Consider the following 16,837-nt stretch of genomic DNA (forward strand, 5'->3'; position numbering starts at 1 on the left):
CTGTTTCCAGAGCAAGTGTGTCCCGATGCTCCCCTGAGATATCTGTACACATGCTGTAAAGTGCCCGCTTTAAAGAAAACATTTGGCTTTGCATGGAATACATCTCCTTTTTCTTTAGAGACCTTCAGTGTAGGCTAACAGATTACGGGTAGGCTTAACAAAATGTATTTGCTGTAAAGTCTGCCCTCATAACTTTTCTTTGCAACTGTAACAGCAGCCAGCTCAGTGCATCGTCCACCTCCTCCAGCATCTGCCCACCTGGTGCACAACCACAGATGCAAATGCATGTGGAAGGAGATGTTCTGCAAGCAAATGGTCTGCCTGCACACCCTTGTGGCAGAGATCCGGGCAGAGCAGCAGGACCGGATTACGGAGTGGCAGGAGAGGAGAGCCACCAAGGAGTAGTTTGCAAGACAACATGAGACCATGTTCACCTCCCTAACTGCTATGGAGCAAGTGGCATCCTGCCTTAAAAAGCCAACCCTCAAAACCCTGCTTATACCAAGGACACACCCAATCCCTCCTCCGCCACCCTATGGCTTCCACCCCCAGGATACCCAAAGGCTGCCTGGGGCAGGGAACTCAAGGGGAGGCAAAGCCTCCAGGCCTTAGGGAGACCGAAGGCAGTCCCATTCCCGTTCCTGAGAGCCCTTCCATTCCTGAGACCCCCCTCCTCACTTCTGGTTCTCAGTTATTCCACTTTCCTATTGTTTTCCCCTAATAAACACTCATGTTCATTGACAAATGGTCTCTTTATTGGATGAACTGCAGGTCATGCAGAGATCTTGCATAAAACTGTCCTTCAAGGCATCTTTGCTGTGCTCTCCTTATCACTTTGGTATCTGGCTGCCCAAACTCTCTGGCTACGTACTCTGCCTCAGCCCCACACTCTGTCACATAAGTTTCCCCCTTGTTCTCACACAGGTATTGTGAAAACCAGAATTTTAACAGAGTTCAAAAAAGAACTAGATAAATTCATGAAGGTTAGGCCCATCAATACTTATTAGCCAGAATGGGTAGGCTAATAAACCTCAATTTGTCAGGAGCTGGAAATGGATGACAAGAGAGGAATCACTTGATGATTATCTGTTCTGTTCACTCCCTCTGGGAATCTGGCATTGGCCACTGTTGGAAGACAGGATACTGGCTAGATGGACCTTTGGTCTGCCCCAGTAAGACCATTCTTATGTTCTTATGTTATGGAGCACACAACACACTGCCATGACAAAGGGAATGCTATATTCCACCATTCTTCACCTGTTCTGCCTGTTATTAAACTCTTTGGGGTTCAGGTTCCTAGTGTAGGGCTTTATGATCTACAGGAGCCAGGAGTAGGCTGGGTTACCTAGGACCACTACTGGCATGTCCACCTCTCTGACTCTGATTGTCTGATTGGGAAAAAACATTCCAGTGTACATCTTTTGCAACAGGCAGGAGTTCCAAAAGATGCATACATCATGCACCTTTCCCAACTATCCCACGTTGATGTCAGTAACTCGGCCACAAGCGCCTGCAGAACCATGAAGAAGTACCCCTTATGGCTGATATGCTTCATGGCAAGGTGCTTGGGGGCCAAGATGGAGATGTGCATGCTGTCAATGGCACCCCTGCAATTAGAGAATCCCATCACAACAAAGCCATCCACGTTTCCTAGAGTCATGATTCTCTATAGCAGAATGTTATTAATGGCCTCGGCTATTTCTATGACAACAACCCCCACTGTAGATTTCCCCACTCCAAACTGATTCCCAACTGAGTGATAGCTGTCTGGCGCTGCAAGCTTATATAGGGCAATTGCCACATGCTTCTCCACGGTGAGAGCAGGTTTCATTCTGGTATCCTGGCACCTCAGAGCCAGGGAAAGCCATTCACACAGTTCCAGGGACATAGCCGTCCACATGCGGAAGTTCTGCAGGCACTGGTAATAGTCCCACATCTGCATCACAATGCCATCCCACCAGTCTGAGCTTGTCTCATGGTGCCAGAACCAGCACTGCACTATGTCCATAGGCTTGACTGGCAGGTACACTGGCATGAGCACTAGGCCTTACTGGAGCAGCGGCTCCATGCCATTCTGGCTTCATCCTCCTCTTCTTGGTGGAGCAAAATGTGTATGCTCTCAAAACACCGTGCCATGAGACTCACCACAACACATATGAGCTTTCCTGTATACCGGGCTCCAGACTTGCACTGCTATGTCATCAGCACAGGAAACCAAGGCACAAAAAGGCGCAAGAGGACTGCCTGCCACTGATGTCATGCAAGGGGGGAGGGACTAGACAAGTGCCTCATGAGATGCTGGACCTTTCAAATGAATATTTAATTTCAATAGGTCTAATTCTTCCTTCCTTGTACATAGGGGGGAAAGGATTAAAAAGTAAATACTGTGTTCATAAAACAGCAAAAACAGGAGTAAACACCAGCTCTGCTACATGCTCTTTGCCTATCTGGGTCCTCACCAGAACCCTGCTCTGATCCTTTTGACCTTCTCTTTAGGGGAATCTAGAACCAGAAACAGAAGTAAAAGGATTAGCCACCGTCTATAGCACACTCCCCTTACAACAGAATATTACTTCACTCTGGAAGTACCTATGGTGGTGAGTGGTAAACAGACAGAAATAACCATAGGTAATATGGATGGCTGCATTAAAAGTCATGATGTTATCATGGAAGATGGGTTCCTGGATCTATCCATTTTCTACTTTTCATGCAGACCTCCCATGTGTAGTTTGCACCCCTTCAGTACTGCCAAGTCCAAGCATTCAAAAATCACAAGTCAGGCTATCAATAAATGCGTTGAGATTCTGTTTGTGTATGTGTGTGTGTGTGCGCACACATTCTAAGCCTGTAGGGTTCAGATTTGAAAGATTTTCTCCACACCCAGGAAAGGTAGAAAATGAAAGATTTTTTTTAAATTATTGCTTAATCTCTAGATTTCAGCATCTTAGGCTTTTAGAAAAATACCAAGTATCATGAGGCTCATGACAAAACTCTGACAATTAGCAACACCGGACCTCATTCAATAATACAGATTGAACCTCTCTAGTCCAGAGCTTAACCACGGGAGGTCAATATTGTCTAGCAGCATTACCAACACTTCCTTCCACTGCTTACTGGGCTCTTAGAAGACATTTAGGAGTAAATTAGAGCTGAATAACAGCACAAAGAACACAGGGACAGAACTGGTGGTGGTAAACGAACTTTATAGGACCATGGCAAAATTGGCCAAAGCCATGATAAGTGGACATCTAGCTAACTAAAATCATGCTGGATCATGGATGTTACCGGACCAAAATGTGCTGAATTAGAGAGGTTCAAACGATACCACAAACCCTTTCATTGGGAGTAGGGTTCAAAAGAAACTCTAAGATTAATAACATTTGTTTCCCAGGTGAGTTTTTCCCTTTTGTGTTTTTGTCCATCAGTACTAAACTTTGAGGTGCAAAAATGACTTCTTATGCTCCTATTTCATTTTTTACCATGATAGGTTCCATTTTTCTTCAAAGTGGAATTTTTCTGATACACTGTGTTAGGTGGAAAGAGATTATAGATTCTGTGTGTCCCATTATCCTCAGACATTTTATTTTTTCCTGTAGTAATAGTAGTGGATAGGGTAAAAGCTTTGTTTAAAACTACTACTATACGTATCACCTGCAGAAAGGAGCATCAACAATCAAATAGCATTCATCTTGAAGTATCTGCAGAAATCTTTACAATTTTCACTTACTGCGATATATAGAATCATAGGACTGGAAGGGACCTCAAGAGGTCATCGAGTCCAGCCCCCCGCCCTCAAGGCAGGACCAAGCTCCATCTACACCATCCCTGACAGATGTCTATCTAACCTGTCCTTAAATATCTCCAGAGAGGGAGATTCCACCACCTCCCTTGGAAATTTATTCTAATATTTGACCACCCTGACAGTTAGGAATTTTTTCCTAATGTCCAATCTAAACCTCCCTTGCTGCACTTTAAGACCATTACTCCTTGTCCTGTCCTCAGAAACCAAGAGGAACAAATTTTCTCCTTCCTCCTTGTTACGCCCTTTTAGATATTTGAAAACCGCTATCATGTCCCCCCTTAATCTTTTTTCCAAACTAAACAAGCCCAGTTCATGAAGCCTGGCTTCATAGGTCATGTTCTCTAGACCTTTAATCATTCTTGTCGCTCTTCTCTGTACCCTTTCCAATTTCTCCACATCTTTCTTGAAATGTGGCACCCAGAACTGGACACAGTACTCCAGCTGAGGCCTAACTAGTGCAGAGTAGAGCGGCAGAATGACTTCACGAGTTTTGCTTACAACACACCTGTTGATACAACCTAGAATCATATTTGCTTTTTTTGGCAACAGCATCACACTGTTGACTCATATTCAACTTGTGGTCCACTATGACCCCTAGATCCCTTTCCGCCATGCTCCTTCCTAGATAGTCGCTTCCCATCTTGTATGTATGGAACTGATTGTTCCTTCCTAAGTGGAGCACTTTGCATTTCTCTTTATTAAACTTCATCCTGTTTACTTCTGACCATTTATCTAACTTGCTAAGGTCATTTTGAATTATGTCCCTATCCTCCAAAGAAGTTGCAACCCCACCCAGTTTGGTATCATCTGCAAACTTAATAAGCGTACTCTCTATCCCAATATCTACATCATTGATGAAGATATTGAACAGTACGGGTCCCAAAACAGACCCTTGCGGAACTCCACTTGTTATCCCTTTCCAGCAGGATTTAGCACCATTAACAACAACTCTCTGACTACGGTTATCCAGCCAATTATGCACCCACCTTATCGTGGCCCTATCTAAGTTATATTTGCCTAGTTTATCAATAAGAATATCATATAATCAGGTGCATATTTAAACTTAAGTCACCTGTTTTACTTCCTGATCTAGCTACACAGAAACACTTTAACTGAAGCTTTTTGCTTAATGCATCAGTAGATGACTTTTTATAGAGGCAGTAACAGCAAGATTCTCCAAGTGTTGTATATTTCTGTGAAACTCAAGAGAACCCTGACTGAAGGAATCACCTTTGGTCAAGGGATGCATCTGGGATGCCCACTGTACCAAGTGGTATACTATCACCATTGAGTCCTTCCTTCATCTCCTCCACAAGTGGTTCATGAGCTTAGTGCTCCAAGAGGGGCACTTGTGGATGGTCCTGTCTGTGTATGCCAACAACATGTTTCATGTGTTCCCAGACCCAAATGACCTAGTACAAGTGGAGGTTTGCCAAACCAGCTATTTGATGGCTTCCTCCATCCAGGTCAACTGGATCAAGAGTTCTGACCTAATGGTCAGAGACAGGCAGTAGGTAAGCTCCCTCATAACCATTCTCTATGCCATCAGGTAGAGCATGGGTGTACTGCTCTATCTGGGCATTCTCCATGCCACTAGTCCCTCCCCAATGAAGAACTGGGCTCATCTGAAGAATAGGGTGGGTGAGCAGTTGCAGAAAAGGACAGTTATGCCCACTGTCTGTATGGATGCCTTCAAGGAACAGTGGGAGCTATGTATCAGAGGAGTAGCCGTGTTAGTCTGAATCTGCAAAAGTGACGAGGAGTCCTGTGGCACCTTGCCACAGGACTCCTCGTCACTTTTAGTGGGAGCTATGTAGGCTTCTCTGCCCATTGTCCCCTTTCAGATATTTAATGTTATACCTGTGACCCTCACTCCCATCTCTTTTTCATTTTTGTCGCCCTAAAAAGATTTATAAATATGCAAATTATTATTGCATGTAAACTACATACAAATAAGTAAGTAAAACAAATATTTGCATTTGTTCACAAAGAACAGGTCTGTTTTCAGTGATGGGCTCTGTAAAAGTATGTAGGTAGATTTTCCAAGTAGTATGAGCATACATTGGAAAGCAAAACAGGTTGATCCTCCCTTCTCTGGCACTCTCCAGACCAGAGTGGCCCAAAACAAGGGAATTTGCCAGACCAGGGAAAGTCAGCATCCGGGCTCTCCCAGGGCTCCTCTCCTGGCAGCTGCCCCAAGAGAACCCGGAAACCTGATCTCCTCCCACTCACTTGCCTGGGGCTGCTGCCCTCAGCCTGCTCACAGGGCTGTGCTCCCTGCACCCAGCCCCATGTGGGGCAGCAGCTGATCCCAGGGTTCTCCAATGCCACATGAGCAGCAGGGCAGCTGCTCCCAGAGTTCCTCGGCCCCACATGCGCAGAAACAACAGCTGTTCCTGGGGTTCTCTGACCCCACACTCTGTGGCAGCAGCTGCTCCCAGGGCTCTCTACCCCTAGGTCACTGCCCCTGCAGGCTGCCACCAACAAAACTGGCTCCGCTCCCAACTGCTTTCATCCTCCATGTCTGGAGCTCTCTAGTCTAACAACATTTGTAGTCCTGCCAGACCATGGATGCTGCCGGACCAGGGAGTCCTGGATGAGAGAGGGTCAACCTGTAGCTGTACCAGTCCAATAGGAGTCCTTTCTCAGACCCTTTTGCTCCCTGGGGTCATATAATATCTAAACAGGTTAGAGAGGATCTTGCAGGACACTGACCATTCAGATAAAAATTAAAGCTCTCGAGCTATGTCATAAAATTATTATAATCCCATCTGGGAAAATATTTCCACTCAATCAAGCAAACTAGTATCCAGGGTATGTGAGAGCAACTACTGAGCTCATAATGGGTGCTGTGTTTGCCTACAGCAGTAATGTTAACAGCATTTAGCTCATTGTTTTTTAAAGTATTTTCATTTATCTTGTTCAGTCTTGGTATTTATCTCTGGGATTCAAAACTGCATCTTTGTCTCTTCTCCTAAGACCCATACCCTTGATAAGGATCAACTAACTATAATACAAAATATGATCCTAATAGTCACCTGGTGATGGAAACTTACAGAAGTTGTATTTTCTTGCTTTCTCCACTGTTTTATGGCAAACAGCACTCTACATTCCTGAACCAAATACTTGACTGCACTCAGAGACTTGTTCCAAATTTCCTAAGAAAATCATGAATGATAAACTAGAGACTATCAAAATATCCAAGCAAGAAAAAAAAAAGACAACAATGCCCAGAAGAGGACAGAAAGAAAAACTGAACCAAACTTCCTGTGTTGTTGTGACTAACCAGTCAACCATTCCTACAGTGGCTTTATATATTGGATGTACATTCATTAGCTGTGGAAGACAAACAAAACAAATGGAAATCTATCAGAAAAAATGATAAATCAATCTACTATATGTTTGAAAGAATTGGTGTGTCTGTCTGTCCATCCTGCCATCTGTGAGTCTGTTCAAGAACTCTTCCTAAATGGTAACAGTCAGGGCCACCAAATTTGGTATGCAGCTTCCTCTTACCATAATTTGAAGCAAGGAAATGATTTGATTGTGCCAGGAAAATGGATGTGCCAGGAATGTGATTGTTTCTCATAAAATGGAAGAAGAGGGATCTGGAATTAGGGATAGTTATACTGAATAATGACCATGGGAGACAAGGGAGACAGCAAGGGCCAGAAATGGGGGCCTGGACAGCTATAGTCCTATTGGGGCAGCAGGGGCAAGGGTGGAGAAAGGGACAGCACTGTACTACATATTTCAGTTTGTCTGTTTCTGTGTCTGTCTGTATTTCTATCTGTCCCCCAGCTGGGGGGACCCTTTCGCAGCTATCCCTACTTCAGGTGAAGCAGCCATGGATAGGCACTTCTCACCTACCCCCAAGCTGCTATGGTGAGAGAGGGCTGAAGTTCTCTCTCTCCCCGGGACAGTCTGCATATTGAACCCTTATCTTCAGCCCCAACCCAGAGTAATCATTTAAAGGAAGAATAACAAAAACTTTCAGTTAAAGACTTGAACAACACCAGGCAAATCCTCTTTCATAAAAAGTGAAACCTTTCTTTCAGCTGTGTGGGGCACACCATAACCCTGGAGACCAAACAGGATAAGAATGAATTGACATATCTTTTTGTAAAATAAATACATCTTCAATAATTTGCATCTGATGTACCAAAAAAGGCACCTACAACTTTTAAAGCCATCCTTTCTAAAAATCACTGACTTCTCAGTGTCAACAGTATTTCATCATTGACCACAACTTTAAAATTCTAGAATCCAAAAAATAGCTGGCCTTCTAACATGGGCAAAGAAGCAATGAAATGGCCTGCTGCACTGCCAGTTCTCTGTCTGCTGTAAGGCCTGTTTTAAATAGTTCAAATAAATATGTAGGTTATGTTTATACTACAGGGTTTCTGCGCAAAAACCCACGGAGTGTCCACACCTCAAGCGTGTTTTTGCGCAAGAAAATGTACAGTAAAACAGCAGAACATAGGGCTTTTTGCAGTATAGGTATATCTCTTTCTATGAGGAATAACTCCTTTTTGTGCAAGAGTTCTTGCACAAAAAGGTGCGTGTGGACACTTAACAGAGGTTTTTTGCGCAAAAAGAGCCTATTAGAAAAAGCATAGGTGCTCTGATGGCCATTCTGTGAATGGCAATCAGAACTTTCTTGTGCAAGACTGTCCATGCAGCGTGGGCGCTCTCTTGCACAAAAGCACATCACTTTTGCGATGCACTTTTGAGGTGCGGATGCACTTTTGCACAAGAAGATTTTGCGGAAGATCTCTTCCGCAAAAAGCTTCTTGCACAAAAACCTTGCAGTGTAACATAGCCGTATTGATTAACCATACTCTAGAAACTGGGTTCCAGAGCCCCAAATGTAAAACTTCTGCCACATTCAAATATTTTCAGTCATTATTACCAGATTGAAAGAGAAGTCAACAAGATCATTTTCTTATTTTAAAGCTTCATTCTAATATGGTGTTTGCTGCATTTCAAACATCACAAAATGTTTCTAATGAAGTGCATTTGCACATATTGGTTTCATACACTCAAGCATTGTGCTGCATTGATTACCTTTATTACAAAAGTATTCCACTTCTTCACAAATCAGATTCTCAGGCTCAAACTCTGCAGAAAAGCTTTCCTCCAAAGGAAACTCTTCTTTTGAGATAATGTCATTTTCCTCAGACAGGCACTCTTCTTCATCTTCAATCGTATCCTCAAGGGGCCCTTTAAAAAGAATCAGGGACACTGTACCAAAATCATCTAAAAGTAATATGAAATAAATGCCTCATATCTTACAACTAAAGAGTTTTAACAAGGGTCTTCTACTGCTATCTGGGAATTTTTTTTATAAATGATCACATAACATTTATCAGATAATTTATGAAATATATTTTGCAATCTAAAAAATAAATTGTGATTTTTCTCATTCTGACAGCCAAGTAAATAACTCATATATATTTCAAAAATGCAAAATATTACTACATTTTTTAAATAATATTTGAAAGTTGTGATATTTAAGCCAGCCATTCCTATAGTGGAAATGGAAGTTACATATGCAAACCGCACATGTATACATGGAGAAAAAGCACTTTTTATGTTGTGTGTTTTAGGGGTTTTTTAACATTACATTGAATTTTAGTACTCGTTAAATTTTCTTGACAAACCCGAGTCCTCTATCTTTGAAAAATTAAAGCAAGGGTAATGACAATAAAAGTTCCCTCTCATAGTTCTGCTCAGAAGGGACCAGATAAACAATAATTCTGTAGTCTCCATAACCACTAAGTTCTGGCCTCTTTTTTTGGACTCCCAGTCATGAGCAATTCTGCTGATTGTTTTGTTTTGCTGTTGACACACTACTGACAGGAACCGGGGACTGAGATTGCCAACTAACTCCACATAAGCCAAACTCCCAGCAGACAGTAACTACCATTTGTGACTACAGGTTAAACCTCTCCAGTCTAGCACCCTCAGGACCTGACCAGTGCTGAACCAAAGAATTTGCCAGACCAAAGGAGGTCAATATTGTCTTGCAGCATTACCAACACTTCCACTGCTCATTGGGCTCTAAGGCCTGTCTACACTACAGCAAAAGGTCAAATTAAGATATGCCAGTCCAGTTACATTAATTACTTAGCTGGAGTCAATATATCTTAAATTGAGTTTCCACACTATCCACACAGAAGGAGGCTGACAGGAGCAAATGCTCCCATCAGCTTTGCTTACTCCTGGTGAGGAGCAGGAATACCGATGCCAACCAGAACGCCCTCTGAGTTTGATTTAGCAGGTCTTCACTTGACCTGCTAAATTGAACCCTGGAAGATTGATCGTGGCAGCATTGATCTTCTACATAGTGTAGACATAGCCTTAGAAGACATTTAGGGGTAAATTAGACCTAAATGATAGTACAGAACATTGAGAGCCAGGACTTGTGGCTGTAAACAAACTTTATGGGACTGCAGGAAACCTGGCCAGACCCATGATAAGTGGACATCTGGTTAACTAAAATTATGTCTGACCATGAAATGTTATCAAACCAGAGAGTGCTGGACTAGAGAGGTTCAACCTGTACTAGCTAACTCAAGCCGTCGCCTGCTGGCCCCACACTCCCTGCTTTGGAAATGTACCAGAGTCCCAAGATGCTGTATCACCAAAAATAAAAAGTAGCATTTAAATTGATACACAGAAATCTTGCAGTTTGTAACAAGTGATATACTAAAAGTGCCTTCTATTCTGATTCTATTATCCAATGAAACTTTTGCTAAAAGGTTTTATCTTTTTGTGGATGGAAGCAAGGGGAGGGAAGGAGAGAGCAGATATGTAGGGGGTATGTACATCCAATCATATATAAATAGGCATAAACATGTTCCATATCTTGCCAGAACTGGTTGTATGTCATATATGTGTTTTCAAGACATTTTTATTTGGAAGTAATGTAACTATTAGCCCAAATTTCAGCAAACTGACTTCCTACTGAAACCCTGACTTGTAGTCATTTTACTTTTTAAATAAGAATTGCTTGGAAAATACATTACAATGAACAATTTAATTGACATTTGTGAGGTGATATTTGTGCCTGTTTAGAGATGTTATATTTATTTGAAGGGTTCACCATATGTAGTCAGCATCCTTGAAATTACCATTTATAGATTATGGAAAGAATAGATATGAATTCTGTATATATACACTTTTGCCAGTCCTAGAAATATATACTTTAAAAGATGCATTAATACTGTCTTCAAGAAGTACATAGAATGCCACATATGGTGTAACAAATGTATGTGTAGAGGAGGACAAGGCAGATCCAAAAAGCAGCAAGGGAGTGGAGTTTATGATGTTTGTTTTAATCGAATCCACTTTTTTTGTGGATAGATGCCAAATACGAATGTACATATATAATATCCCGATTTGTGCATGTGTCTGACTTCAGAAGTAGAAATTTCATCACATGCATGCAAACTCACAGATTGTATGTGTACATTTGTATGTGGTTTTATTTTGTGCATACATGTCCAGCTGCTCATACATAAATCCCCAATATGTGTGTTCTACTGAAGAAATGTTTGCCTACCTAGCTCTGTATAGACACAGATCAAAGAATCATCCACATACAAATGCCAAGGGACAAAAGTCATTCCCCCCAAAAGCTATGCTCACCTTTACTGAAAATGAATTCAGATGGGGATTAACAGGTAGATATTTATCTGTTTTTAATTACTCCATTGAATTGTATTTCATGATTAATCCATTTACAAATTGACCTTGAATCCATTTCTGCTATCCTTACTTATGCTATCTTACTCCACAAGTAGTTCAACTGAAAATGATCAGGTCCAGAATTTTAAACTTGTAATTTGAATAGAACTGTCTGAATTTAAAATTAAAGACTAATAATATGGTATTAAAAATAGTGGAAGTCCAGAGTTTTCACTGATGTGTTGTTTTTCCCTCAATTATCTGCTTTAACAAATTTTGTTGTAACTTACACCACTGTAGATTCCTGAATGCAGCTTTGTCAATTTATAGCAGAGCTGGCACTAGGGATCATCAGACTAAGCAGTTGTTTAGGGCCCCCAGTAGCTCAAGAAGGTCCCTATTAATTATCAGTATGTTTTGAGTGGGGAGGCTCCAAAAATATTCCTACTTGAGGTCCCCAGTGGGCTAGCACTGGCACTGATTCCAAGAGTGAGTATAGATTATACTGTACTTTTGTTTAATTCCTCGCTTTAATTTAATGAAGTATCAGTTTTTAATCATGCTTTTCATTTTACTGAACAATTTTAAGATACACAAATTAAATTATTTATTTTTCTATTTTACTCTCATGTATTTCAACAGATGCAAGCTACAGTCCTTATTTTATTGAAAAATGTATTAAAAACAGAGGTAATCGAGTGTGAAATATTGACAGCAACAAAATATAAAATAAAGCAGTAACAGTGCAAAACATAATAATTCCAACTCCAAAAACTCTTTTTTTGTTGTTGTGAGTGACAACTGGCTTGGCATGGAATCTGATGTTTGAAAACAAATAATAAAATTTAAATCCCAGAGGTTCACGCATTTAGTTAAATAGTTAATTCATGGGAGCTATGGTAGATTTTTTTTACTTTTATTCTCTCTTCCATAAATTTGTATTTTGATTTTTATAGTGTTTTCTTGGTAGAGCTGTGTAAAAGCATTAGATGTAATCTAAGAAGAGGTGAACCTCAAGTGCTTCAGATTAGTTTGATAACTTTATAATCAGTTAAGAATTTCCAAATACACTCATAGATTAAAAAAAAAACTTAGTTTCTGATCTTGAGCAAACTACTGTGTAGGCAACTGAAATTTCCATTTCCTTCCCAAGATTTCAAACTGAAAGCTGGAAAAATGTACATTAAAGAACAGATCTCAGTTTCCATCTTCCATATTGACTTTTTTCAATAACCAATTTTATTCAAATATCCAAAATCCTAAAATAACTAAAAATAAATAAAATAAGGTCAACAGACACTAGAAACCCAAATAAAATTAATGGTAGCAATGAAGGAGTGAATTCAGCAAGGAACCTGTGTGGCATAGTGGGCACAGTAGTCCTCTGCAGGAAATCACATATAACTTGATATAAATAATATCTACTCAAGAGAGGCTGATGAGCTAACTTCATGTTCCCTCATGGAAAAAATTACTTCTGATAGAGGCCACTTGTCAGAGCGGTATGGGAAAATCTGAACTGTAGTTCCCTAATTTGTACCAGATTTAATGACATTTGCAGGCATAATTCTTTTTGGTTTTTGATTAGTTTCTTAATTAAAATACCATATATATATATATATATATTAGCATTAAGATAGCTGACCTCTTATATACAGAATAAATTGGCACAACACTAACAGCCCTGATCCCTGTTCTCTACAGCTAACGGCAAATACAAACCTAAAAGGGCAAGCACCATGTACAAGAAAAGTTACTCATAGCATTTCAGACAGGTAAGATGGGAGTGAAATGTCATAAGAAATTAGTCTTAAATTCCTTTAAAGGAGAAAATGACGTAAAATTAAATGCTTCTTCATGAGACAAACAGCACCTAACCCTGTAGACACTCTGGGTCTGATGCACCTATGTGCTACTACAGTTTTACACTGGTGTAATTCCAACTAAGTCAGTGGGGTTAGAATAATAAAACTAGATAAACATAATAGTGAATCACATCTTATGGCTCCAATTTATCAGCCTCTTGGTGATCTGTAAAGCACTTAAGCACATGCTCAGAGTTAAGTACATTTAAGGGCTTTGCCACAGAGAGATAGCGTTAAGCATGTGCTTAAGTGCTTTGCTTAATGCTGTAGGAAATATTCTCTGAAATCCTTAACCCCTAAGTCATGAATGGTTAACCTTCTGCCTAGTCAACCAATATTCTCCAGCATTCTGACAGTAGCATCATAAAACAATCCTCTCAGCAAACTAAAAATGCTTCAGAATGTCTAAAATCCTGGATGGTGAATGGGTGGGGACAGGCCACTAAGTTATAAATTAGTAGCAGTATTTAATAAACCTTCTCCAAAAGCTATTGCACACTGCTGAGTCTTAAAACTTGGATTTTGATGCATTTTGGATGATCTTGCCGAGCCTCTGAAAGTTTCCACCAACAATGTACTACCATGAATATAATACTATCAACTTGTGTTAAAACTCAAGCAGCAGGTTTGCATAAGTTTCTATTCAGAAGTGCCAGAGTTTTGGAGAAAGATTCTATTTGTTTCCTTATTTAAACAAGAAGGCTGTGTCTAGACTGCATCCCTTTTCCGTAAAAGGGATGCAAATTAGACACATCGCAATTACAAATGAAGCGGGGATTTAAATCCCCCCTGCTTCATTTGCATAAAAATGACTGCCGTTTTTTTCCGGCTCAGAGCTTTGCTGGAAAAAAGTGCCAGGCTAGATGCAGATCTTTCGGACAATAAAGCCTTTTCCAAAAGATCCCTTATTCCTCTTAAAATAAGGAATAAGGCATCTTTCGGAAAAGGCTTTATTTTCCGAAAGATCCGCGTCTAGACTGGTGCTTTTTTCCGGCAAAGCTCCAAGCCGGAAAAAAGCGGCAGCCATGTTTATGCAAATGAAGTGGGGGGGATTTAAATCCCCGCTTCATTTGCAATTGCGATGTGTCCAATTTGCATCCATTTTACAGAAAAAGGATGCAGTCTAGACACAGCCCAACACTTTCTTCTGAACATAACCAAAGAAAGAGGCAATACCACTGTAACAAACTCATCCATTCCAAAGACAGATAATTTGTTCTTCAGAAAGTATTTTTATAAGCTCCAAAAAGTAGTTATCAGTCTCTGATCAGCATGATCTGATAGCATCCTGAACTGTTCTGAACTCCATCAGCAACAAGAAAAACATTCCAGATTTTTCATCTACTTGGTGAAAGAAATTTGAACAAGGGGTTCCTGCAAACCTGACCCCAAAGTTCCTCCTACAGCACATCACTGGCTTTCCCAAGAGTACCATAACTGCTTTTCAAATCACACTGGGTTCAGTTTTTCCATGAGCAACTTCATTGTCTCTCGCCAGCATGAATACATAGAGAGTTGAAACACAGAAAATGTGCCAATGTTCATGGGAGTAGAACAATGATGGGCAACCTAGGCTAGTGAGTAGGCCAAATGAGCCTTCATCTCAGAGGGCCACAAAATTGTTTCAAGCAATATGGTGTCCTGGGATAGGATAGTTTTGCTAACTGTGCTTGCATACCTGGAATTTGCAGTGTGCCAATTGAACAATAGCAGTTCTTTGACTGGATGCAGAGGGAGTGCACAGCTCTTACAGTATGTGCCATCAACATGCCTCTAACATAACATATGAACATAAGAACATACTGAGTCAGACCAAAAATCCACCCAGCCCAGTATCCTGTCTGCTGACAATGGCCAATGCCAGGTGTCCCAAAGGGAGTGAATCGAACAGGTAATGATGAAGCAATCTCTCTCCTGCCATCCATCTCCACCTTCTGACAAACAGAGGCTAGGGACACCATTCCTTACCCATCCTGGCTAATAGCCATTAATGGACTTAACCTCCATGAATTTATCTAGTTCTCTTTTAAACCCGGTTATAGTCCTAGCCTTCACAACCTCCTCAGGCAAGGAGTTCCACCGATTGACTATGCGCTGTGTGAAGAAGAACTTCCTTTTATTTGTTTTAAACCTGCTGCCCATTAATTTCATTTGGTGGCCCCTAGTTCTTATATTATGGGTTCTTATAACTTATATTAGTTCTTATAACTTTTCCTTATTCACTTCCTCTACACCACTCGTGATTTTAAAGACCTCTATCATATCCCCCCTTCATCTCCTCTTTTCCAAACTGAAAAGTTCTAGTCTCTTTAATCTCCCCTTATATGGGACCCATTCCAAACCCCTAATCATTTTAGTTGCCCTTCTCTGAACCTTTTCTAATGCCAGTATATCTTTTTGGGTATGAGGAGACCACATCTCTATGCAGTATTCAACATGTGGGCATACCATGGATTTATGTGAGGGCAATAAGATATTCTCCGTCTTATTCTCTATCCCCTTTTTTAATTATTCCTGATATCCTGTTTGATTTTTTTGACTGCCGCTGCACACTGCGAGGACGTCTTCAGAGAAAAAGAAGTTACCCTGTGAAGTAACGATTGTTCTTCAAGATGTGCCCCATGGGTGCTCCTCTCTAGGTGTCGGGTCCCATCCCGGCGCCGCAGCTCGGAAACTTTTCATAGCCGTGCTCCACCAGCTCACGCATGCGTGGTTCCCCAGGATAGCGTTCACGCCTTTGATCAGCCGCGCGCGAGCTGGCAACCATCAGTTCCTCTCACCCGCTCATCTGTAAGAAAAAATAAAGAACCATTCCGGAGCGGGGAGGAAGGGCGGGTCGTGGAGCACCCACGGGGCACATCTCGAAGAAAAATCGTTACTTCACAGGGTAACTTCTTTTTCTTCTTCGATTGGCCCAGGGGGTGCTCCACTCTAGGTGACTCCGGAGCAGTATCCAGAACAGAATTAGAGCGCTCCAGAATCAATTCTACCAGCACGATTCAGTACTGCTGTAGCCACAGAAGAGTCTGAAGCAAACTGATCGATTACAGCGTAGTGCTTCATAAAAGTCACATTAGAAGACCATGTTGCCACTCTGCAAATGTCACGAAAGGACACTCCACTGAGAAAGGCCGTAGTAGTAGCAACTGCCCTAGTTGAATGAGCCCTGGGAAGAGAAGGAAGAGGCTTCCCTTGTAGCGAGTGGCACATGGATATACATGAAACTATCAGTTTCGAAATACGCTGAGAAGTTAGAGGCTGTCCTTTTGAATGGCGTGCTAATGATACCAGCAAATGGTCTGTTTTCCTAAAACACCGACTTCTATCAATGTAAAATGCTAAGGATCTTCTCACATCCAACGTATGCAACTGAGCTGCTTGTGTTGAGGTATGGGGTTTTGGAAAGAAACATGGTAAAACTACCAGCTCATTTATGTGGAATTCAGAAGAAACCTTCGGAATAAATGTCGGATGGGTC

At 41.2% G+C, this 16,837-nt stretch overlaps 1 protein-coding gene across 5 annotated transcripts in view; it reads right to left on the reverse strand.

Moving 5' to 3' along the window:
* ZFPM2 (zinc finger protein, FOG family member 2) overlaps positions 1-16,837 on the reverse strand; it is a 569,933-nt gene that overhangs the window by 430,816 nt on the left and 122,280 nt on the right. Inside the window, exon 1 of one of the 5 annotated variants that reach the window (XM_075920230.1) lies at positions 8,870-9,008. The exons of 2 other annotated variants lie outside the window; for them this stretch is intronic. Coding sequence is in view for 1 of the 3 variants with exons in the window: in XM_075920226.1 (XP_075776341.1) it covers positions 8,870-9,025 (156 nt within the window). In the remaining 2 variants the exon portion in view is untranslated. Of the gene's footprint in view, positions 1-8,869; positions 9,026-16,837 lie in introns of those variants that run through there. 2 more of the 5 variants (XM_075920229.1, XM_075920226.1) reach the window with 2 other exon arrangements.

The sequence above is a fragment of the Pelodiscus sinensis genome, chromosome 2 (assembly GCF_049634645.1).
Source record: "Pelodiscus sinensis isolate JC-2024 chromosome 2, ASM4963464v1, whole genome shotgun sequence".
Lineage (NCBI taxonomy): Eukaryota > Metazoa > Chordata > Testudines > Trionychidae > Pelodiscus > Pelodiscus sinensis.